This window comes from Malaya genurostris, chromosome 1 (genome assembly GCF_030247185.1).
Source record: "Malaya genurostris strain Urasoe2022 chromosome 1, Malgen_1.1, whole genome shotgun sequence".
Classification (NCBI taxonomy): domain Eukaryota; kingdom Metazoa; phylum Arthropoda; class Insecta; order Diptera; family Culicidae; genus Malaya; species Malaya genurostris.
In genome coordinates this window covers 139346079-139372983 of record NC_080570.1, presented here as the reverse complement: position 1 = coordinate 139372983, position 26905 = coordinate 139346079, and the positions used below count along the sequence as shown (strand labels likewise).

The following is a 26905-nucleotide window of genomic DNA, read 5'->3' as shown; positions in this document are numbered from 1 at the left end:
AAGCACCGCCCGCCCACCCGTTTCTTTTCTCGCTACCGTTTCCAATCAATCAATGCGAACGGGCAGGAGGCTACTTCAAACGGGATGTGAATATTCACCATCAAAGTGGTAGCAGCAGGCCACAACAGCAGCAAAAGGGTCTCTCGACCGTAAATGAAGGCACTTGTCCACATACACAGAGAGAAACAAACACAGGCACACTCCCACTTTTACATAGAGTCCATTGCTGCCGTTGTCCTCAATCGTTGTCTGTTTATACTTGAATGCTAGCAATCGTACAGACGCCGAGAGGATGAGTGAATGACCACTACTGGATTCCTGTTCGAACAACGGCTGGAGCGCTCATGATGGTCCCACTTAGGAGTAGAGTGGGGCAAACGCTGTCATGCGGGGGTTTCGAAAGTAGAAATTCGGTTCAATTCGAATCAATCGAAGCAAGCTATAGATATTTTCAGGGGCTTTTTTTTCCTCTTCGGTCGTCGAATCCGATGGCACCGGCGTGTCCCAGCAGTTTTGATTTGGACCCGGTCCATCCGGTGGCAAGTGCAGTGTACTGTAGAATCACGTTTATTATCGATGTTCTACGCTCTATATCTCTCTCTCTTTCTCTTACTCTCGAATTGAGTGCCATCCGACCACCCACTTCAAAGTGTTTGCGGTTGGCAAGAACCAGGAGCAGCAGCTCCATCGAACCGAACTTCGATTTCGCACCGGATATCATTTTCCTGAAGCATAGATTTGGCGAGGCGTTCGGAATGCATTCGTTGCGAGGCATTCTGGCAGGGGGGCGGAGGGTTGAGCTCCACGCAAGCGACAAACCCGAAAAAATCCGTATCTTGCCTGGTTTGCACTTACTGCAGTAGATTGAAATTCCACCGCCTCGCCCAACCAGTCAGCCAAGCAAGCCAAACCAATCCAGATAACTTTAATATGGACCTTGCGGTCACGTCTCTGTGTGTGTGTTTGTGTGTTCCTCAACCAGAACAGAACCAGAGACAGAGAGTCATGCGTCGTTGTCGGTGGGCTGCTGCCCGAGGATGCCTTCCAGAGATAGCTGAACACCGATTCCATTCTGCATTCGACGGGGCAGCAGGCTTTTGGTTCGTAGGTTGGAGGGTTGTGTTGTTCGCCGGCTTTCCGTTCGCCTGGTTTTTCTGTTTGATGATGGAGGTTGGCTGGTTGGTTGGTTTGTGACAGATCAAAGCAATCCTGTGTCGGTGGTCGGGGCATAGCGCTTTCGATCCATTTGAAATGTGACCGGAACGCCTGCTGGGGTTGTTCTATTCAGGCCAATTTAAGACAGTACGTTCCATTACTTACGTTATGTGGGAAAATGCGATGGCGATGGCGAAGGCGTTGCGATGGAACTGGGACTGTCCTCCGGTGTTGATAATGTAGGGATTGAAAATCTTGTTTGGTTACAGCAGCACCAGATTAAAGTTAGCTAGGACATGCACGGCTTCTTAACTAGATTACCAAACACACACCCACACACGCACTCACACAAAGGAAAAGAGAAAACAGTTGTCCCCCCTCTCCCACCACCCTTATTTATGCAGTGATAAGCCACTCCAAAAACCTGGCAACCACAGCACAGATCTACGGCTGCCATCTTCCGGTTTCGCACGGAATGAACGGTGCCGGACGGAATGAGATGCAAATGATAAATTTAATATATTCTACAGCCGAACGAGGGATTGTCAATGCATCAAAGTCGTGTGTGTGTGTGCGTTTGTGTGCTGTGTGACATCGGCGCTTATCGTTCAGAGCGTTGGCCGTGCATAAAGTAGTGGTTCCACTTCTTGACTCTGACTCTGTGCACTGATGTCGCGTTCTCTGGATCCTTGGTAGGTTGGTTGGTTGGTTGGTTGGTTGGTTGGGTCTCCTAGCATTACCCGGCAAACCAACGTCACCAGCCGGGCATAATAAACGGGAACGGCGGTAGCGAACCAAATCTGCATACATAAAGCAAACTGTCTGTCCGGGAGGAAAGAAGCGAAAGCGCCAGGAGCAACCCGGTGCTATAAAGAATGCAGAAACTAAATCCGTTTCCGAAAATCGGAACCCGAAATCTCTGCATCTTTTGAATGATAATCGAATGGAATATTCCGGTGTATAACCTTTCTTTTTTTTTTAGTTAGACCGAGTGCAACTTTTTTCATTCACGGTAAATCGCAAACCGTGCGTTCGCATGGCTTCCGGTTTTAAAGTATGGATTCATTCGCTAAGCAGAAACAGAAAAAAGCACTTTTCCACTAGCTTTTCATCGCAGAATAAAAAAAATATCCTGATTCAGTCTGTCGATGGAGAACATTCAAGAAGTTCACGGAGGGAGAAACCAAAGCATATGGCCTCCTTCGGTCTACCGAGAACCGGAAAGACCAGTGACATGCTGAATAAACATAAGAGATTCAACCTCTCATCGAATGCCAATCTAAATTCAGCCCAGCGCTACTAAGTTTATGTAGATTAAATGTGAAAACTAGTAAGTGGTCAATCGATTTACATAACGACGGTTCGTTTCAGATTGCGATTACATTCTTGTGCCATCGAAGACACGATACTTTGGTGTTTGCATTAGTAATTGATTCTCATCCTAGACCTACACGGAAAATAAAAACTACCTATTACTGGACTTCTTTTTACTTAATTTTCAACTCTTTTGAATCTTTTCTTTCATTCGCTCCTCCAATTGTTGTCAAAATACAAAAAGCAAACCGTATCAACCTAAAATTGAGTCAACACGACTCAACTGTAGAGTAAATATAACTCATCTTTAAGTATTTTTAGCTCGTGCCTTCTTACGGAAACTACATAAAGTCACTTTACCTAAAATTAGGTTATTTGATGGAACCCCCGAATTGGGTGGAATGTACTTAAAATTAGATGGTTTTGCGGTTCCGTGTAGACTCGGTGGAAATCAGGGCTGCCAGGTATCCAAACACTTCAATGAAAACGATATTTTCGGAGTGTTATGAAAAACTTCGTAAATCTGCCAGATATAAAGATTCAATGCCTGTAAAATCTTCAGATAAAGTCTTCAGATTCAGTTTCGAAATTCTGATCGAGGATTTAATTCACGAATTCTGTTTCAGAATTCATTTCCGGAAAGCAGATTCAGAATTTGGGTTAATAATTTCATACCAAAATCCTGGTCCAGTATTCAGTTCCGAAGTCCGAGTTGAGAATTCTTTTCCAGAATACATCTCTGTACATCCAGTTCAACAGCCAGGTTCAGAATCCAGGATCAACATCCAGTTTCAGAAGCCAGCTCTTGGTCAGAATTCTGGTCCTAAGTTTAGTTTCGCAGTTCTAGTTCAGATTTCTTTTGCAGAATCTGGCTCCATCATCCCAATTCAGCACTTTGGTTTGGAATTCATGTTTGAAAATCAGTACCACAATCCACATTTATACTAAATTTAAACTGAGAGCTCAGCTTCAGAATCCTGGTTCAGATATCAATCCCAGAATCCATCTATAAATCTAGCATACAAGTTCACAAAGCAGATTCTAAATCTTGTTTTAGAATTCAGTTCCAGAGACCAGATTTCAGGTCCTGAATTCTGTTCTAGAATCGTGTTACAAACCAACCGCAAACCAGATTTGGAATTCGGGTTCATAACTCAGTTCTATATTCAGACTCATGTCAGAATCGCTTTCCACGATTCTGGTCCGAATTTCAGTTCCGGAATCTAGCTCCACAATCCCAGTTCAGCAGCCTGGCTCAGAAATCCAGAATCCAGCTCCAAAATTCTGATTCAAAATTCAGTTCCACAGATCAGAACCAGAATCAGGATTCAGAATTCAGTTTCAGATTTCAGCTACAGGAACTAGTTTAAAAAAAACAGGTTCAAAATTATGTTTCGAAACCCGGGTTCAAAACTACCTCCAGGATCCAGTTCAAGAACCTAAATTTCAGGTCCTATATTCAGTTCCGGAAGCCAGGTTCGGAATTTCAATCCAGACTTTAGTATTAAAATCCTGTTCTAGAGTTCTAGGCTTTCTAACAGAAAATCGTAGGAATCCTGATTCAGAATTTCGATCCATAAACCAAGTTCAGGATTCAGTCCAAGAAACCATAATTTAGAACCAAAACTTAGTTCCCGAATCCAGGTTCGGGATTCCAGCTCAGAATTCAATTTAACAATCCAGCTCCTGATTCAGAAACCAGGTTCAGAATCTTGGTCCAAAAATCAGATTCAGAATGCAGTTCCAGAATCCAGCTCAATAATATCAGTTCAGCACCAATGTTCAGAATCAAGAATCAAAATTCAATTCCAGAATCGGAATTTAGAAGTTATTTTCTGAAACAAAGTTCAGAATTCAGTTCAAGAAACCATATTTCAGATCCTGTACTCAGTTTCAGAATCCCGGTTCGGAATTCCGATTCAGAACTAAGCCTCAGAATCCAGCTCCAGAATTCATTTCCGGAAATCAATTCAAGATTCGGGTCCAAAATTCAGTCTAAGAATTTATCTACAAAATTCCGAATTCAATTCAAGCGACCAGGTTCCGAATCCAGCTCCAGAGCTCAGTTTGAGAAACAAGAACTCAGAATCAGAACTCAGTTCCAAAGTGCCGGGACGGAATTCCGATTCAGAGTTCAATTTCAAAATTCTGCTCTTGATTCAGAAACTAGTTTCAGAATTCGTGTACAGAATTCGGTCTACCGAAAGTTCAAAAAATCAAAATTCAGGTCCAGAATCCACCTGCGGTGTTCGATTTCAGCAATCCAAGTACAGAACTCAGTTTCAGTATCTCGGACCAGAGTTCCGTTCGGATGTCGGATTCAGAACTCAATTTAAAAATCCAGCTCCAAATTCAGAAACCGTGCAGTCCAAGAAATCTGCAAGATTCCTGTCCAGAAACTAAGTTCAGCATTCCGTTCCGGTAATCAGATTCAGAATTCAGTTCCAGAACTCAGTTTCGAATTCAACTTCAAAATTCAGGTTCAGAACCCAGATTCAAAATTCTATTTTGATTCCACTTTCAGAGTTCAGTTTCAGAAACCAGGTTCAAAATTTAACTACAGAGTGATTCAGTATCAGAATCCAACTCCGGAATCCGACCCTAGAATATTGGTCAGAATTCAGTCCCAAAATTCCGATTCAAAACTCAGTTCCGAAATTTAAGTCGGAAAATCATGTCCAGAATTCAGTTCCAGAACTCAGTTTCGAATCCATCTTTAGAATTCAGTTCCAGAATGCTACTTTGATTCCAGTTTCAAAATTCAGTTCCAGAATTAATCAATCAGATCCAGAATCGAGCTCCAGAATCCAACTCCGGAACCCAGCTTTAGAATGCTGGTCAGAATTCAATCCCGAAATTCCGATTCAAAACTCAGTTCCGGAATTCAAGCTCAGAAATTCATGTCAAGAATTCAGTTCCAGAACTCAGTTTCGAATTCAACTTCAGAACCCAGATTCAAAATTCTATTTTAAATCCGCTTTCAGAAACCAAGTTCAAAAGTCAGCTCCAGAGTGATTCAGTGTCAGAATCCAACTCCGGAATCCGACTCTAGAATCTTGGTCAGAATTCAGTACCAAAATTCTGATTCAAAGCTCAGTTCCGGAATTCAAGTCGAAAATTCATGTCCAGAATTCAGTTTCAGAACTCAGTTTCGAATCCATCTTTAGAATTCAGTTCCAGAATTCTACTTTGATTCCAGTTTCACAATTAAGTTCCAGAAATCGAGTTCAAAATTCAGAATCCAACTCTGGAATCCAGTTCTAGAATCCTGGTCAGAATTCAGTTCCAGAACTCAATTCCAGAACTCAGTTTCGAATTCAACTTCAGAACTCAGGTTCAGAACCAAGATTCAAAATTTTCTTTTGAATGCACTTTCAGAAACCAGGGTCCAAATTTAGCTCCAGAGTGATTCAGAATCAGAATCCAACTCCAGAATCCAACTCCGGAATCCAATTCTAGAATCCTGGTCAGAATTCAGTCCCAAAATTCCGATTCAAAACTCAGTTCCGGAATTCAAGTCAGAAATTCATGTCCAGAATTCAGTTCCAAAATTCAGTTTCGAATTCAACTTCAGAATTCAGTTTCAGAATTCTACTTTGATTCCAGTTTCACAATTAAGTTTCAGAAACCAAATTCAAAATTTAGTTCCAGAGGGATTCAGAATCAGAATCCAACTCCAGAATCCAACTCCGGAATCCAGCTCTAGAATCCTGGTCAGAATTCAATCCCAAAAATACGATTCAAAACTCAGTTGCGGAATTCAAGTCGAAAATTCATGTTCAGAATTCAGTTCCAGAACTCAGTTTCGAATCCACGTTCAAAATTCAGGTTTACAACCCAGTTTCTAGAAATTTATTTTGAATCTTCATAATCTTAGAAACCAGGTTCAAAATCAGGTTTTTTTTATTTACCGATATATTTAAAAATGTTAAAGGTCCGTTGGAAAACTCTTCGAAGGGCCGAATAATTAATTTTTCTTCATCGTTCACCTTTCAATTAATTTTTCGCAGCAGCTGGATGATGACGCAATCGCTCATATATTTCAACTGAATATTGACCATTTCTACGATATTGATAAACACGGAGCATATTTTCTCTAACGCGAAGCAGCCAAATTCAGATTTTATTTACCCTCATTTGGTGCGAAGATCGCACTGCAAAAAGTGCACAAAACTAATCAAATTATTCTAGATTTACTCTGAACTGATGAAAAGTAGTATTTTTTAGTTCTTTGGTTAACATTGCGAGCCCTGAGAAGGGCTGATTTTGTAGAATGTTTCCCAGCGTTGTTCACTTTTCAGTGTATTTTTCTCGAATGCGAACGATCAGTAGCTAAATGTCTGTAAAATAATCGCTGCACAAAGTTAATCAACGCAATATTATTCTCACACAGGGAAAAATTGAATAAGAAATCAAATCTGAAGTAATTTCGTTACACTTTCGTGTTGTGAAATTTTGAAAATGGGTGCGTATAGTAAAGAAAGATGTAGTCCTACGTCAAAAATTCCTTCTTAATCCACCTAGTATAGTGATACTGTCTTTCTCTCACATTTTAAATAGTCTCATTGAATTATGTCCTGGATCATTAGTATTTCAAGCTTATCAACCTCTCTGATACTAGCTTTCAAACGCGTCCAGGACTTTCGAAATCAATTCAGGCATCTCCTAGAAAATTTGATGCATTAAAGATCACTGCGATTTATCGGTTACGTCATATATAACATAGCACTGACAGCATTTTGAACTTCCAATTTGTTCAATGGGCGAATAGTAGCTGTCAAACGAGTCTAAACGTGTTGAGATCAAGTAACCCTTGAGTCGACTCCGAGAAAATTGAGCGGTAAGAAACGTCTTTGAATTTGACAGTTTCCGATTTTTTAGAGCTGAGTCGACTGTAATATAACACTAAGGGTCTTCAAAGCAACGATCAAAAGTCGGGTTTTCCACCAATTCTATATATTTTCTATAGAGGAATATAATAAGTACTAGTACTACAATTTTGAAATTTAATTTGAAACTTCCAATAAATGTCTGGACGCACAACAAACAGCCCGGGAAATTCAGTCAATTTTAACAGCGCTGTTACGGGATAAAGGCTATTCTGAAATGCATGCATAATTCATGGATCGAATGCTGAACCGTGCGCCGGTTCCCGGAACGGTCCCTGCCCATTACCATTGATTGAAGGTTTCTTATGCAAACAACACCAGATTTATGTGCCCCACATCGGAAACATTTGTTGATGGACATGCGATTATCGGTTTCCATTAGCTGGAATCGAATTCCGGTAAACTGGGTCTCCTGGCATGATAATGCGTCCATAATTTACACCGCAAATGGAATTTCCCCAATAATAATAAAAAAAACCGTATCATCCTCCATGTTCCGTAGCCATTATTTTATTTTCGCTTACACACTCACACCCAAGCACACAGAAACACGGGTTTATGAAGCAACCATTTTTAACCCAGAAAACGTGACAAACGATAAAAATGATCAATTTTTGATTGGCTTACATTTAATGATTTCCACGAATGAAACAAAAAAAAGAAACATTGCGTGCCTCCCTCACTAAACGTGTTCGTTTTAAGTACCTGTCGTCTTCTTCCCCTTCCTCTACCTACTTCATACGTTTTATTGTTCTGTTACCAAAAAAAAAAATAGCATCCGAGAGTCCGAAAGTAAGAGTATTATTATCGTAAATCGAATCGGCCGGCGGCCATTCTTTCATTTCATTGGGTTGACATAAATCGTACCGAAATTAACTCATTTTTTTTTTCATTGCATTGGAATGTTTAACGAAAAAATTTGCATCTTAATTTGGTGAACTATTTCTATCCTATCTATTTTAAACTAAACCTATCGAAAACTTTTCTACACTTAGATAGAGTTACCAAAACGGTAACAATTTGTAAATACATGGTGAAGTGTACAAAACTGGGTATTGCGTGTATTTTCGTACTTTCTTCAGTAACCCTAACTAGAAATACAAAACAACCATTCAAAACAGTAGTTAATAGTCAATAGCAAACAACATCCTCTCGTACCGGAAGGGGACACAAACACGTGCACACTCACAGCAAAAAAAAAACACTCAACCTTTACTGTTTATGCATCATGTAATGAACTTGACATCACCTGGAATGAAATGCCAAAAATGCAAAAAAAAAAAAACAAAGCAACACTTCTCACCATTCACTCAAAAACAACGCCACTTGCGTGTTGCATGGCAACCGCGAGTTTGTGGACAATCGGGTTTCCGATTGCCATTCACCAATACGCACACACCAATACGTCACCGCTCTGTTGAGTATATGATATTGTTTATAACCTTCGATGCAAGCTCCGAATGCCTGCCATCAACCAACCTCCCCCAACCAAAGTTTTCCTCCAGTAGCGAAATTTGATTCCTTGTTCTTCTGTTTTTGTTTTTGACTTCGTCGGGTTTTCTATGAATAGTTTTCAGTTCTGTTCGGTTTACAGTTTTGTAATTGGAATGCGACTGTTTTGCTCAATACTCTTTCTCTTTTCCGTTTAGATTGTTCGGAATTTTGTGACAGTTTTTAAACAAAACCTACTTTCGTATGCCGATAGTTGATACAGTTGTTACGGAATGCAGTTATATTTATCAATTTCAGTTTGTATGATACATTAAAGAATGCGAAATGAAACCAGAAATATGTCAGTCAATTTCAACTCTGTAAGTGTGTTTTGTATATGAAAAATGACCAGTTGAAGTGCATGATTTTTGTCAGAAAGTTCAAGTGTTTTATGCGCCCCCATCAAACGAAAGTTGAAGCCAATTAAAAAAAAAAACAAAACATGAATGTGAATGAAATCCTCCAACAAACCAAAGTGCCATCTGCTCCACAAAACATCGATACGGATGTAAGTTGAATCATTAAATTGAAGCCCCACACACACGCACACGCACACACGTAGAATGTACAAATGAAACACGAAACCAAAACAGCCAACAAACTCACAACAAACACGAACAAAGAGAACAATGGAGGAAAGCGCCTGTCACAAAGAAAAAACGCGGCTAACCTCACTACTTCCAGCATCTGTCACTAACCAGCAATCACAATTCCATCGGTTTGGTCACCACAATCACCAAAACAAAACACACACCGCAACAGGAATTGACAACACAACCTATAAAACATCCATCTGTCAAAAACCACAATCACGCACACACCCAGCCCCCCCTCGTCGAACGAAGACCCTAAATCAAACTTTTTCTTTCTCTTTCTCTTTTTCTACTGTGCTTCGTCGTGGGTGCTGTGCTGCAACAACCGATCAAACCGATCCAAAAAACGCTCTATTTTGGACGCGCAGGTGGCAAGAAGAACAACAACTTCGACGACAGTTTGACACTTCGGATGCACCGCGGTAAAGGCGTCGGAGCACTGATGGCTTCAACCATGCGAACGCACAATATGCTGCTCGAAGGAACGACGGCAACAAGACCAGCCGCCGGTGCTGCTACGGCGGCCAGTTCCGCCGTTGGTTCCGGGCCTGCCAATCCTCAAATTTCGATCTCCTGCCCCAGTGGGAACACGTCCCACATGACTAGCCCAACCACTTCCATCAACTCCTCGCTGCAGATCGCCATGCAGCAACAGCAACAACAGCAGCAGCAACAACATAACGGGGGCAGTACCCGCCAGTCCAGCAGCAGTAGGGACTCACGCCGCAAGTCGGTATTCAAGGAAGCTCCGGCGGGCATATCGCGGGATTTGTCGCCCAACTCGTCGAAAAAGTTGGGCAAAAAACACCTCAAAGTGCAGGTCAAACGCTTCCGCATGGAAACGAAAGCCGCCAAAACGCTAGCCATCATAGTAGGCGGATTCATCTTCTGCTGGTTGCCTTTCTTCACCATGTACCTCATCCGAGCCTTCTGCGTTGACTGCATCAACGACACGCTGTTCTCCATCCTGTTCTGGCTCGGTTACTGCAACTCGGCCGTGAACCCGCTAATCTACGCACTGTTCTCGCGCGATTTCCGGCAGGCCTTCAAACGCATCATCATGCGGTGTTTCTGCTGGAACCGGTTCAAGGTGAACCTGCTGCGAAAGTCCTCGACGACGCAGCACACCAACAATCACAGCTACAGTCCGTCGGCTTTTACGCCGCTGGCGTCCACGCCACGAACCGAACTGGAAAGTTCCGTGTTCAGATGACGGTCGTTTAGCTCGCTGGAACCGCCGACGCCACCGCCCTTCAGTTCCAGGAAACCCCTGCAGCACCATTCGTCGATCGGGCTGCAACGATCGATCTCGGTTCGGACGCAAAGCACGACGGCCAGTTCCAGTGCCGGGTACAGCGTGGACAACATTTGCCATCCGATAGTGATGGATCATCAGGCGTTCGGAATGGTCGTCAGCCGATCGACGCCGAAACAGCGCATCATTGCCGAGGAAGAACTGCTGATGGACGATCGGGGCGTGGGTACCGAGCGGGACGGGAAATCGATTACGAGCTTGTAAGCACCGCCATCAATCTCGCAGATGATCAGAAGACAAGACAAGGTGACAGAAAAGGGTTTCCGGAGGGTTTATTCGCCGTCAGGCCCAAGGTATCACGGAAGACGATTCCAGGCAACGGGGGCGAGTGATTCGAACTGGGGTCGATTTAATGGAACCCGAAAACTGCCAGTTATAGCTTATGCTAGTGCTAGAATTGAATGATTCTTAAATTCGGGAAGTTTTCGTAGTCATTGATTCTGAGAAATTGAAGTACCTGCAGCTTTCTAGAGTTTTTGATCACGAGAGATTCTGGTAACGATTTTTTAGTACTTTGTAGTCTAAGAAGTGGTCAATATTTATGACGATATTTCTAAGCATTCTAGGTATTCTAGAGGGGTAAGTAAATACTCTCCGGTGTATGAAATCGTCACGAACCTCGTACCACAAAACAATCATCATGTAGCCTGGCTTAGCAGTTTTTTTCTGGTTATTATTGTTCTCGTAGTTTCCCCCTTAAAAAAATAAATGCTTTCTTTCATTACTCGGCGATCAACGCTAAAAATAGGTATTTTTTTTTTATTCAATAATATAATTATTTTTAAGGCACACTGCTTTAGCTCTAAGGTGCCAAGGACTTTTTCTAATTTTATTAACGACTAACTTAAAACTAGGATAGTATGATTGGATAATGTTGTATTGGGGTCGCAGTGGTCGACTTTGGCTGATCCAACCTTCAGCTGGCGATCGGCACCGGCCGGTGGATGGAATATGTCATGAGTCTTCCAGATGATGGCCGCATCCCTCGGTCCGTGTGGGTCCGCGGGAAACACCCCCAGGCTACGAATACCCGGCGGGTGGCCCGCATGACTAGAGCGACCTTCCGTGGGCGATGATGGTGATGTAAATATAACGAAAAAATATAGAGAAGTAAATATTGCGGAAAACGAAGTAAAATGGGGATATGGGAACGAAATGACTAAGAACGACAGAGATCTAATTAGTTGACATCGAGATGGAGAAGAGACGGGGAGGGGGGAAGCGAAAAGGTTAGTGACAGCAAAAAGATCTTGTTAGTTCCGATGAAGATGGTGGACAGATGAGGAATCGGGATAATCGGCGGAAGTTAGTGTCGAACCTGCAGGTGAAAATAATTCTTAGCCACAGTTGAAATAACGTCGATAAATAGGAGGAACTTTCTAAGCAAGATGTAACAGATTACACTTGTATATTAATGTGTTTGAGGAACTGGTATATCAGAAGCATATATGAACTATCCCGACTCGCCAACACATCCCGAACCGGAACCTCAATCGGTCTACCTCGGGCCCTGAGGGATTCCAATAGCTCCGATCTGGCGTCGCGATACTCTACGCACGACCACACGACATGCTCGATGTCCTGATAACCGTCGCCACAGGTGCAGAGCCCGTTCTCCACGATCCCGATACGCCGGAGATGTGCGTTGAATGTATAGTGATTTGACATGAGTCGTGACATAACGCGAATGAAATCACGACTCATTGCCCGGAGAGCTTCTATTGAGCTTAGACTGTCCGTGACAATGAAGTAATGGTCTTTGGGCAATGTTTCAATGATCTCGAGGGTGTACTGAATAGCAGCTAATTCTGCGACGTAAACTGAAGCCGGATCACTGAGTTTGTAAGAAGCGGTGATGTTTTGATTGAAGATGCCGAAGCCTGTGGACCTGTCGATGTTTGATCCATCAGTGTAAAACACCTTTTCACAGTTGACTGTTCTAAATTTATTATAAAATATATTAGGGGCCACTCGAGGGCGTACGTGTTCCGGAATTCCACGAATCTCTTCTCTCATGGATGTGTCGAAAAACACAGTAGAATCAGAAGTATCCAAGAAATGAGCACGGTTGGAAGCAAACGAAGAAGGATTAATATTCTGAGCCATGTAATCAAAATACAAGGACATAAAACGGGTTTGAGAATTAAGCTCAACTAACCTTTCGAAGTTTTCAATCACCAGAGGATTCAAAATGTCGCATCGAATGAGCAAACGATATGAGAGATCCCAGAACCGGTTTTTCAACGGTAAGACGCCCGCCAACACTTCAAGATTCATCGTATGAGTTGATTGCATGCAACCCAAGGCAATACGCAAACAACGATACTGAATTCTTTCCAGCTTAATGAAATGGGTGTTCGCGGCGGATCGGAAGCAGAAGCATCCATATTCCATAACGGACAATATCGTTGCTTGGTACAACCTGATCAGGTCTCCTGGGTGGGCACCCCACCAAGTTCCGGTTATTGTATGAAGAAAATTGATTCTCTGCTGGCATTTTTGTTTCAGATACCTAATGTGACATCCCCAGGTGCCTTTGGAGTCGAACCAGACCCCGAGATATTTGAATGTGAAGACCTGAGCTATGTTTCCACCCCCTAGTTGAAGCTGTAGTTGTGCTGGTTCTCGCTTCCTTGAAAATACAACCAGCTCAGTTTTCTCCGTAGAGAACTCGATACCCATTTGAAGAGCCCATGTGGATAAGTTGGCAAGAGTATCTTGTAACGGCCCTTGCAGATCGCCAGCTTTGGGTCCTATAATGGACACAACGCTGTCGTCGGCAAGTTGTCTCAGCGTGCAAGATGTGTTGATACATTTATCGATGTCGTTTACGTAAAAATTGTATAAAAGGGGGCTTAAGCATGAGCCCTGAGGAAGACCCATGTAACTGAATCGTATTGTCGACAAATCACCATGCGCGAAATACATGTATTTCTCGGACAATAGATTGTACAAAAAGTTATTCAAAATTGGTGAAAGACCATGCTGATGCAACTTCTCAGATAGGATATTTATAGAAACTGAGTCAAAAGCCCCCTTGATGTCTAGGAAAACTGACGCCATTTGTTCCTTACGAGCAAATGCCATTTGAATTTCTGTTGAGAGCAACGCAAGACAATCGTTCGTTCCTTTGCCCCTGCGGAAACTAAATTGTGTATCTGAAAGTAAGCCATTAGTCTCGACCCAATTGTCTAGACGAAACAGAATCATTTTTTCGAACAATTTCCGGATACAGGAAAGCATAGCAATCGGCCGATACGAATTGTGATCGGAGGCTGGTTTTCCTGGTTTTTGAATGGATATCACTTTCACTTGTCTCCAGTCATGTGGAACAATGTTGTCCTCAAGGAACTTATTGAATAAACTCAGCAAGCGCCTTTTGGCGGGGTCAGGCAGATTTTTCAACAAGTTGAATTTTATTCTGTCTAATCCCGGGGCTTTATTGTTACATGACAAGAGCGCAAGTGAGAGCTCTACCATCGAAAACGGTGTTTCGTTTGTATTTGGTGTCGCGGCGCGGGTGATCTTCTGTTCCGGAACAGAGTCTGGACATACTTTTTTAGCGAAATCGAATATCCAGCGGTTAGAATATTCCTCGCTTTCATTCGTTGTGTTATGATTGCGCATTCGTCGGGCTGTGTTCCAAAGAGTGCTCATAGATGTTTCTTTTGTTAGGCCGTCTACGAACCGACGCCAGTAACCGCGTTTCTTAGCTCTAATCAAGTTCTTAATTTTAACGTCTAACGCCGCGTAATTCCGGTAATTATCAGGTGTTCCATTTTTTCTGAATATTTTATACGCGGAGGCTCTCTCCGCGTTTAGATTTGTGCACTCTTTGTCCCACCACGGGTTGGGAGGACGGATGTTAGTTTTCGCGCCGGGTACACGTTTCGTCTGAGCTTGAGTCGCGGTGTCGAGAATCAAGCCAGCCAAAAACGTATACTCTTCCTCCGGAGGAAGTTGTTGAGTTCTTTCAAGTTTCTCAGATATCGCGGTCGCATAGCTATTCCAATCAATATTTCGTGTGAGGTCATACGAAACATTGATTGTCTTCGATGGTTTTGAGCCGCTGGTGATTGATATTACGATCGGTAGATGATCGCTACCGTGGGGATCAGGAATTACCTCCCACGTGCAATCCAACCGTAGCGATGTCGAGCAAAGTGATAAATCCAGCGCACTTGGTCTTGCTGGTGGTGCAGGAATCCGTGTCATTTCTCCCGTATTCAAGATTGTCATATTGAAGTTGTCGCAGATATCATGGATCATAGCTGATCTGTTATCGTCGTGAAGACAGCCCCATCCCGTACCGTGTGAGTTAAAGTCCCCTAAAACCAACGTCGGTGCGGGAAGGAGCTCAATGATATCACTGAGCCACCGATGCCCAACCGAGGCTCTTGGGGGAATATAGATTGAAGCAATGCAAAGATCCTTGCCTTTGATTGTAACATGACATGCGACAGTTTCAATACCTGATATCGAATAAAAAGAATAGCACTTTTTGATCCCCAAAAGTACTCCTCCGTAGGGATCATCTCGATCCAGGCGAATAATGTTAAAATCGTGGAAGTTTAAGGATATTTCAGAAGTTAGCCAAGTTTCGCACAATGCAAATGCGTCACATTTCAGATTATTTACTAAAAATTTTAAAGAATCTATTTTTGGAATGATACTTCTGCAATTCCACTGTAAAACAGTGATTAGATCCGTGACCTCGATGGATGATTTAGCCATCGAAGGATACAATCGCTGAGAGGAGGGGCCAATTTGCAGTCAACTGCTTTAAATATGTTTTTACTGTTGGCATGAAAGCAATTAAAATGCTTTTAAGAGGGTCAGAAATATTAAAAGTTGTAAAAATCCAGTCCACAACATCAGAGAACTTGATAAGTCCAGCACCTAGTTGTTTCTCTGGTAGATTTTCAGGGACGTTTGGGGATTTTGTTGTCCCGGGAAGTGGTGGGAATTCCATCTCGGAACTGAGTTTTCCGAGACCAGGAGCCTTTTGCTTCGGTGGTTTGTCCCGATTCCCGTTAGCTGTAACTTTTCGAAGCCCTTCAGAAGACACCTTCGAACCCTTACTAGGTAGCTTATGAGAGGATTTATTCATTCTTTTCCTACAGCTATGAGGGACCGCCGATGATGGACCTTCCAAAGGGTCATCAGAATCGCTCTCGTCAGTTGACAAGCAGGCATATGGGTTCGTTGTCAGATTAGGAGGGGTGGCACTCTTAAGCATCTCGGCAAAGGAACGCTTGGAGTGTGCCTTCAGGGAACGCTTCATCCGATCTCCTCGCAGCTTATACGCAGAACATGCCATTAGGTCATGCGGACCCTCCTTGCAGTAGAGACACTTTTCAGCATCCTTACCGCAAGAGCCATCCGCATGAGCCTCCCCACAGTTAGCACACCGGGGCTTATTGCAGCAATGAGAAGCTGTATGCCCTAATTGTTTGCAATTGGTACAATTCATTACTCGAGGTACAAAAAGACGAACAGGCAGACGAACCCGGTCCAAGAGGATGTAGTTGGGCAAAGCAGAGCCGGCGAAGGTCACACGATAAGAGTCAGATTGGGGATAAGACTTTGTTCCATCCCCGGCGATCGATACTGAATGCAATCGCTTGCAGTCCAGTATCTTGACGTTCTTAAGTGAGGGGTCCTTAAAACAGCCCTCTCCGTACTTAAGAACGTCCTCGCAAGTCAAACTCGAATCGGTGACCACACCGTCGATTTCTACTTCGCGAGCTGGCACGTAGACGCGGTACTCCCGCGTAAAATGATCATTTTGAACGAGCTCATTAGCCTGCTTTGAGCTGGTGAGCAGAACCCTGAGCTTATCTGGGCGTATTTTATCAATACTTTTTATAGTATTGTATCGCGAGGACAGATCCCGCGATATTTTCAAAACATTCAATTTTTTTTCTTTAGCCTTGGTCCGGAAATAAACCGAGTAAGGCTCGGCCGAGAGTGCAAGCCCATCGGGATAACTCTTTATGCGAGACTTATTGCTGCCAACAGAAGTCTCCATCTGATCATCGATAACGGAGGGGTCGGGATTCAAATTTAACATGTCGCGGAGCTACCTCCGCGCAGAAATAAATGATTCGGGGGGGGGGGGGGGGGGGTTAATGAACGGTCGAATGAAGAAAAAAAAAATATACAAAATAATAGTACTTAACTTTTAATCCAACGGGGGCCACCAAGGCCAAGCCCTCGTCGATCGTCGCCGCTTCGAGGGTGTGCAAAAAACCTCCGAGAGGAAAAAGCACACTCACTTATAATCCGCACAGTATAATCACAATGGCCACTGAAATCTGGCCTTGATCGATCAAACAATCACCGGCTAACGGTACTGTTTCGATCGTCCGCTCACAACAATACACTGCTTCAGTATATAATGTGCATAAAACCTCTCACAGGAAAAAGCACTATTGTCTATTACACAATAGCGATCTAGTTTTGATCGTCCGGTCACGTTATCACACACGGCACTGGTTTTTTTCGCAGTAAACACAAAGCACGTCCGTTCGCTCGGAAGGTTGAAACGGCAATGAAAAAAAATAGGTATTTATTCCGCAAAGTAGAGCATAGCAGAGAACATCTTAGAGTTCATAACCTTCAACGTATCTAGCATGGCAAAGTATTCGGCTTCGACTACTTCGAAGCTTACAATTTGGCTCCGTTCAATTAAGTTCAAATCCGTTAAATCAACTTGCTGGAAATACCAGGGTTGGGTTTGGGTTTCGGTCACAGTTGTTTGTCTTGAAATCGGTAGTTATATTTCCAACAGGATCCCTCTGTTGGTGAGTAACCCATAGATAGTACCAAAAATCTACGTATTCGTCGGAAAAATTGCGGCTTTCTCAGTCAAATGGAAATTGATAAACAAATCGTTTGCCTATTTCCATTTGACTGAGTAGGCCGCCATTCTTCCGATGAATACGTAGATTTTTGGTACTATCTATGGGTTACTCTCGCGTGTTTTGTTTAGAAGACTGTATTCTTTGGTAGGATTCCTTCGTTGATGATGTAACTTTGCCTATTTCTACCATTTGACTGAGAAAGCCGCCATTCTTCCGATAAAACTCCAAACCAGTCGTCATACACAACCTTGAGATCTAAGTATTGAAACTTCTATTTTTCTTGTTTGAGAATTCCTGTTCCGATTCAAATACTTCCAAATGTCCAGATCAATCAAATTTTCTTCTTTTTTCTGGGTTAGCCACTGTTTGAAGCCGATCTTGATATTGAAACTATAGGCTTTCAGGGTGCTACTCGGTTACTCTGAAGCAGACACTGTTTCGAGCCGCTCCTAACACTGGAAACAGACGTTTGTTGGGGTGTTGAGACTTTTCATTTTTACTGTCAACCTGTTTTTTCCCTTTCAATCGGATACTCTTAAGCAGGCACTGTATTTCTTCGCTCAAGACATTCTCGGAATGCTACGTTCGACTTAAATCTTTTTACGTCCAGTTGCTTTTAATCAGACACTGTGCTTAGCCGCTCCTGATGTAGAAAAAATACGCTCTCAGTAAGTCCTGACCACTGGAACAGTCACTATTCTAAGCTGCTCCTGATATTGGAATTTTATTGAACTCTCTCAGGATTCGGATCCAACTCTTTCAGAATATGCTCTTCAATACCTTTTAGCGTTCGACAAATTTTCCTTCTGACTGGCTGCTCTGGATCGGACATTGTTTTAACCGCACCAGACATTAAAAACAGACGTTCTCGGGATGTACCCTCGATCCATTCAGCGTTCGATCTTAATTTTGTATCAAACTCCTACTCATGGTCAAACACGGGTTTGAGCCGCTCCTGATATTGAAACTACAGGGTTGCGCAAAGGAAACTGATATATTTTGTTCTCCGATTACACTGAAATCAAACAAGGGAGGAAGAAATCAAACACAGCATCGGAAAGTAGAAGAATGAAGGTCTATTTTCGTCACACGAAGGCCCCGGCATTTTCGGGTTTGATTTAAAATGTTTTTAAACTCACGAACAGTTGTAAAATACGGCTGATTCTTCAAAAACGAGTTATAAATAAAAACGCGGTGAGCGCCACTGCACTGCTCCATGATGGAAAACTACTAGACGAAACCTTCATTCTTCTACTTTCCGATTTCTCCCTTCCTTATTTGGTTCCGGTGAATAAAGAATAAAATGTGTCAGGTTCCTTTGCGCAACCCTGTAGTTCCAATATCAGGAGCGGTTAAAACCCGTGTTTGACCCAGAGTAGGAGTTTGATACAAAATTATGATCGAATACTGATGGAACATCCTGAGAGCGTCTTATTTTAATGCCCGGAGCGGCTCAAAACAATGTACGATCCAAAGCAAACAGTCGGAAAGAAAATTTGTCAAACTCAAAAAGGAATTGGAGAGCACATCCTGAAGGAGTTGAATCAGAATCCTGAGAGAGTTCGATCAAATTCCAATATCCAGTTGTCAGGAACGACTCAAAGCAGCCGGACGATGTCAGATTCCTTTGCGCAGCACTGTATAATCGGTTGAACGTTTTTAGGAAGCTGTCCTTTTCTCTACAATGTTCGTTCAAATTCCTCTACTATCCGGTTTCTCTGGATTAGACACTGTTTTGAGCCTCTCCGAGCATTAAAAACAGAAGCTTTCGAGATGTTAAGTCTTTTCTTTCAACGTTAGACAATATTTTTATTTTCAATCAGCTGCCTTTGAGTCGCTCCTTACCACAAACTTAATTTATGTTTTCCAGCAGATTATTCTGGATCAGACGTTGTCTCGAGCCACCCTTCGTGCTACTTTGGATCAGTCCCACAGTTTGGATCCGCTTCTGCCGCTGGAAACAGACACTCTCGGAGTGTTTTTCATCTTCCTTTAGCGTTCAACACAAAAATGTTCCTTTCAAACCGGCTGCTTCGAATCGGTCACCGTTTTGAGCCGCTCTCCACCTTTCAGCGATCTATCAAATTATCCTTTCATCTGGCTCCTCCGGAACAAACACTGTTTTGAGTCACTCCTGACATTAGAAACATGTGGTTCACGAAGCTTGTTTTTTTTCCAAACAATTGGAAGTTGATTGGCATCTCGAGATGTTCTCGCTTCCTTCCAGTGTTATACCAAATTTGACTGATATTAGAGGCCAAGGTTGTCGAGATGTTCCCCCTTTCCTTCCTGCATTCGACCAAATTTGACTTCCAATCGGTTACTCCTTAATCTGACACTGTTTTGAGCCGCTCTGGATATTGAAAACAGATGTTCTCTCTTTTCTTTCTGTTTTTGACCAAATTACCCTTTCATCCAACTGTTTTGAATCAGACAATGGTTTAAGCTACTCCTGGTTTAAGGAACATACGCTCTTATTATTATTAATATCATTTATTTTACCCCGGCTTTAACCTTTTGGTCGTTCACCGGGGGGAAACATACGCTCATTCTTCTCACTGCGTTAGACGAATTTTTTCGTTTAATTCGTCCGCTCTGGACAAGTAACTTTTTTGAGCCGCTCCTGACTTTGGAAACAGACTTTTTTAGTTGCTCTTGACATTGGAAAATACACTTTCAAAATGGTGTTTCTTGGCTTTTAGCATTCAACCTAATTACCGCTTACTCTGGATCAGATACTGTTTGATCAGGTAGCTCTAGATACTCTTGATATTCTCGAGATGTTCTCGCATTCCTATCAGTGCTCTACCAAATTATCTTTCCTGTTAGCTGATCTGAATCACACACCGTTCGGAGCCGATCCTACACAGATAAAAATATTTTGTGAATTTACATCTATTTTCATGCACATATTTGGAGCACGTAATTAAATATAAAATTACTTTACAATTCTGTACGTTTCAATCCAATTTAATCGCAAAATAAGAGTTAATTGAAAGATACAGTTATATTCATTGAAAATTCAATGCAATTCAATTTAGTTTTGCATCGATGAAGGTTTTCAATCAAAATTTCGATTCAACCCATGTCTATTCCATGTTACTATTGATTTACATCTCGTGTAAATTTCATTATTTCTTTCTGTGTAATATTGAAAGCCGAGGCTCTCTGAAACTTCCAATCAGACACTGGTTTAACTTGGGCCTCTCTTGATATTGGAAACAGTTACTTTCAGGGTGCTCCCCTTTTTTCTGCCTTCAACAAAGTTACCCTTCAACCAATTGCACTGGATCAGATAATGTTTTGAGCCACCCCTGATATTAGAACCAGACGCGCTCGCGATGTTTCCGCTATCCCCTCAACGATCAACCGATTTTTTCATTCAATTGACTGCTGTTTGAACCGCTCCTGATCTTGGAAACAAATTTGGTCGAACGCTTCCAGAACGCAAATTTTCCTTTCTCTCGGTAGCTCTGACAAGACACTGTTTTAAGCTGATCTTCAAAACTGACATTTTCTAGTTGTTCTCCCTTTTCTTCGTACTTAAAGCGTTCTGCAAAATTTTCCATTTCAACCCGCTTCTCTGAATCAGGCACTGTTGTAAACCGGCAAACTTCTTAGAGAAGATGCAGATCATTTAAAATTTATTTTTTGCAGATATTCGTCAAAATGTACGGACTATCAAAACTGTCGATGGCCTTTTTTTGGTACAAAATAAATCATTCTTCAAAGGCTATTTGAAGCTCGCAGATTCAAGTTTTTTATAATATGCAGAAAACATAGGCATTGGAACGGTGATGTTTTGCAGCATTCTCCATGGGTTAATTTACTACTCCGGTTAAATTAAATGTCACTTTCAGCTCCTCTAAGGACGAAACTCACTCTCAGCTCCACTAACAAATTTTGCGAACGAGATCCATGCCCAGTCAACGAAAAAAGCGGAATAGTGGTCTCAAAATTGTGTTCTTTCCTTCATTTGCCATTTAAGTCATTTTCCGTTTTCAATGCAAATCGCATACTGTGCAGTGTCGATATTCAACTGAAGCTTTGAGAATCGATAATAATAGAGAACGATAAATAATGATCGTTGCCTGTTGGTGCTCGTATCTTTGGTAGTTTTGGTTACACAAAAAGGTTCTGGGTTGTAATTACTTTAATGTATCCTATTTTAGAAACACTTTATAGAAATACGTCACAGATTTTCATTCTATTGACTGATTCTCTCTACAGCCATTATTCTGGTTTCGTCTTGTCGTAGGAAACGAGTGACGCTGGCATTGATACTCTCATTTGTTGAGGTGGAAGATGGAAACGCTTCGTCTCTTTTCGTTTTCCTGCTTAAAATCTGCAGAATCCAACTGTACGGCCTCGCCAATCTGGACAAGTTGATTCCGCTCACGGTTGGTAATATTGGGGTTGCCTTTGTTCCCCTTTCCGGAACCTGTAATTTTCACTTTTCTTCCCAAATTTCTGCGCCACCGTTTCATTTCTACCAAGTCTTCGCAACGGCACAGTTACTTTGGCCGGCATCCTTTAACTTAAGGATCAATCTCCGTTCCATTTCATCCATGACCTTGCCCTTCGACATCTCGAATATTTTCAACTAAAGAAGCTGTTCACGATTCAAAATCTCTCCACGCGCTTCTGTTAACATCGACAATTGAAGATTCCAGCGTGATTGCATTGCAGTGACGAAATAAAAGTTTACTAAACAACAGACAAAAAAATAAAGCGGAAAGCTTTTGTGTCGATATTTGATAATCAATACTGAAATACATTTATAATATTGTTTTGAAACTAATTTGGATCGATATTCACGGAAGTCTTTCCTTCGCGAAACTCTCTTGTTAGAAAGAGGGTTGTATGACCTGACTGGAGGTTGCAAATTAGTCATTGGAATAAAAAACGATAAATGCAGATTTTTATTTGGAGTAATACAGATTTTCTATGAATATATCTGGTATCTCTGTTCCGAATTCTGACCAGAGCTGCCTTGATAATTTTCAAAAATCCGTTCCTGACTCAAAAATTCATCTGGATTTGGCTGTGTCTAACTATGAACAAGGAAGTTTACACCGGGCTTCATTTTCCGTGAGCAAAAAATAATCTATCTCACCATCTATCGTCTAGAGACCAAAAGCGAAAGATCTGATGGGATCTGACAAAATTTGTAAAATCTGGCAAAAGATCAGGTTAGTTGGAGTGCCTGGCGAAACAAGAAAAATCTAGCAACGCTGGGCCCCACATTATCAGATCCGAATGGATTCCGAATCAATTCAGAATCGGCGAGAAATTTTCATTCGGAATTTCATGTGGAAATCATGTGGAATTCCGTATCAATTCCAACTCCAGTGCAACAACCGATTCCGAATGAATTTCGCCTACAACCGGTTGATTCGGAAATCAGTCGGAATTGAGTAAGAAGATGCGGACTGAATTGTCAATTTGTCTTCTTCTTCTTCTTTCCCGATTTTGCACGTTTTCGTGCTGACTTTCAGTTTATTTTTAAATGAAAACATTACATAACTGATTATACACATTGAAATCTTCATGTTTTTCGGATATACAGAACTAGTAAATAACCAGTTCTTCTTAGAATTCCAACATAAACTGTTGAAATTCGCTAGAAATTAACAAAACAGCCTAACTTAGTCAGCATCATCCATTCCTCTAGCTGGAGTGTAATGAAATGGCTTAAGTCGCCTAAATTTTAGACTAACACATTCATAAAATGAGCGAATATTCAATGACATTTATAATGTCACTGTCAATCAGGTTGATCGAGCAGCCAACTCAGGCGAAAATTCTAGCACTGAACCGATCTAGCACTGAAAAATCAAGCAGTCGAGTAAGAATTCATTACGCATTCCGTCATTTCGATAATATGGGGCCTGACTCTAAGTTCGTACACGGAACCACAAAACAACCTAATTTTAAGTACATTCCACCCAATTTCGGGGTTCCGTTTAATAACCTAATTTTTAGGTAAAGTGGCTATAGGTAGTTCCGTAATCCAATTTCGGATTGAAGATCATTGCACGTTTTTCTTAAAAAACTTATTTTGTGGGTCATTTCTTCCATCTCTTTTTTCTCTTTCTTTTCAGCTACTCCTAACTGTTTTTACAGATATGAAATTTGGACATCTTTTTGGCGAAGCTGGAGAAAATTATACTATCAACATTTTTTTCATCATAAATTATTTTTCAAAATTACTTTTTGCTTCAAAGTTCGTACAATACGCTTCTGAACATTGATTTCCTCTCTTAGCTCTCCTATTTTTTGTTGTTTCAAGGAAAGCTTCTCTAGTTTTTCAGTTGAATCAGTAGCACATTGATTTGCAACCATGCTGAACAGAATCAAAAACATCTTCTTGAAGTAATGAAAACGTAACGTTTCCCTCATCTCTCAGATCGATAGCTTCGCATAGGATATTCAATCCATTTATCTCGTTTACAGAAATCGTTTCAGATTTTTCATCCTTGCCTTGAGATATGCTGCTAGTCGCATACCCTGCACTCTGTAGAGATACAAGATCAGTTTGTTCACTGTATTCTTGAATCCATTGGGATACAAGTTCCGATCGAGCTTTAGATTCGAACCGCTTAGTTCGATCTATTTTCTTGCTCTCCGTATCGTTAAATATCGTTGGAATCGCTGAGAAATCATTAAACATTATCTTTTGTTCAGTATAAGTGCGTAAAATAAAAATCAATTTCATTTACCAGTTGATTTCAGCTTTTTTCGAGCTCCTTCCATGAATATATTTTCATAATCAAAACGGGTGAAATGCCTGGAGCAAACAAATAAATTCTTGGCTTTCTTGATTCTGCTGAATAGCAACCATTTCTTCCTAATCTCCTTTTTTGCTGGCAATTGGTGGAAACTAACTGGTAAATTATTTTTTCGTGCTTCATAAAAGCTCAAACCACAGCCTTTAACAGCACAAGATGGCATTTTTTATAATTTGCCTGACGAACAACAAACGGTATGACGTATCGAATCAGAGTCTACTTTGATTTCTCGAATTCGTTGAGCGTTAGATTCGTTTTACAAATACTAAAGGGTCGTCATCTCCACACCTTTTTCTATCACATTGGGTGCCAGCCATATGACACCGGTATGTTAGCACCAGCCATTTGAAAGTACACCGATTACGTCGAGCCCCTCGCGTTTCGAGCCCCAAACACTGCGATGTTTTGATACTCATCGCAACTCTTAAATTGTGAAAATTACCTCTACTTGATGTCCCAAAGCACTATCTGCTGTAGTTTAGGTAAACCGACAAGTTATTGTGAGAGAATCGATCTAAAAATCTTTAATTTTCGTGCAATACACGAGGTAAATCATAAACGATTAGTAATTAGTAATTGTTTATTTACGTAGAAATCAGCTGGTTTTGAAGTTCCGATTTAGATCTCAACAAGATGGCGTCGTGACAGGAGGCCGGTTGGTGCGACTATTTTCAGTAGTTGTATGGTGAATGATAGTGTCAGTATGTCGCAAATACCCAGTGAGTTTTATCGAACCGAATCGTGCCAATTAGTGAGCTGTCATAAAAGTCAATTTCTGCTATTTTTAAGCTAAATTAAAAAAACAAAAAAAAAAAAAATATATATATATATATATATATATATATATATATATATATATATATATATATATATATATATATATATATATAAATATATATATATATATCTATATCTATATATATATATAACTGAATATGTAAATTAAAATATTCAAATTTTTCGGATATTTATATATAACTAATAAATAATCTTTTGCTCAGTTGAAGTGAAGACAATTTTTTTTCTATTTGCACAGCTATTCACGATCAAATTTTCATTTAGAAACATATTCCGTTCCGATCGAAATACAGAGAATTGTTTTTGCTTCAGCACAATTCCATGCAGCATTCGCCATCGTATATTTAGAACATTTTTCATTCGAATAAAAGTTCATGAGAACACGTAACTTGTCATTAGGTTTACCAATATTGGTGAAGTTTGACATTCTGCAATAGCTGCAAATTCGGTATTCAAACTCCGCGAGAAAAGTCAAAAGCATCACCCTCCCGTTATCTCGTGGTAAACACACGGATTGAATTCCTCAATAGTTTATGGAAGCAATTCCAAGGAAATAGTTTTTCGCTGTCATATAAATCCCGATCAGCATTTATCTTCCGAACCAAACCATTGGAAATGATTATGCAACTCTACCGAAAAATTCGAGCACGTTTAGCAGAAAATCCGGCAGACGTTGCCAGAAAAGAAAATTGCACACATCGGTGAATATGTCATAACCTTGTAGAAACATGTGTGAAAACTATACGAGTAACGCCCAAACGGATTCTTCCGTGATTTTCCTGTTCCACATTTTGGTTCTTCTCTAGGTCATATAACATCAATAAAAATGTTCTCCCCCTCCCTTCGCGGCTGAATGTCGAACCCCCGCACACAGGCAAAAGGTTGTTGTTTGCCGATCTATTACGGGTCGGGGTGGTTCCTTTCGCCTTATCATCCAGCTGCTATGGTGGGGGAGGAAGAAAACGGAATAGGAAAATTCCAATTCTAACCTTTCCTGACCGGCCTACGGCATGCTTGCTAAGAAAACGAAACCGAACCGACAGGCCGGGAACTTGCGATAGCATGTTTACACGCTTCTTCCCGTCGTCATCGTCTTGGTTGATTTTCAATTGGTTTCCGTTTGGCCATTCGGCCAACCCAAATGGAATGGGAAAACATTTGGCATGCGATGCCAGACAGAAACCAGTGCCAAACTTTCGACGCTCAAGTAGGCCGCACGAATTGTGGGTCTGAATCGGTCTGAAACCGGCTCAAGCTAAAAAAAAATTCACATCGAAGGCGCCGACGATTTCCATAATCTGACGGTTAGTTGCCAAAGCAATTTGAAACGGCTATCATGACATTCCGAACCACGTACGGCAAGGCACACGGCCCCCGCTTCGGGGTAGGTTCGTATATTTCGAATCGGTTTGACAACAGGATGGGCAAAATGGAGGTGGCCTCAATTGCAACGTTTCTGTGATATATCGTCGTCAGTTTGTTGGTGAAATTGTTTCGCCCCACAGGAACCTATTTTGGCAGAAGAAATGTCTTGCTTCACTAGTGGAAACTAGCCTGTATTTATTATGTAGAACATTTTTTTCATGGTTCAAGGGTGAATTTTAAACTATCAAATTAAAAATTCGAATGACAGAAATATCTTAATATATAATAATGACGGAATGAGCAATGAATTCTTAGTCGAGTGCTCAAT

General features: G+C 41.4%; 1 protein-coding gene across 2 annotated transcripts in view; it reads left to right on the top strand.

The window, feature by feature from the left end:
* LOC131425921 (octopamine receptor Oamb) overlaps nt 1-26905 on the top strand; it is a 348159-nt gene that overhangs the window by 265955 nt on the left and 55299 nt on the right. Inside the window, exon 7 of one of the 2 annotated variants that reach the window (XM_058588225.1) lies at nt 9811-12413. The exons of the other annotated variant lie outside the window; for it this stretch is intronic. Within the exon in view, the coding sequence (XP_058444208.1) occupies nt 9811-10655 (845 nt within the window). The 3' untranslated portion in view covers nt 10656-12413. Of the gene's footprint in view, nt 1-9810; nt 12414-26905 lie in introns of those variants that run through there. 2 annotated transcript variants of the gene reach the window in all.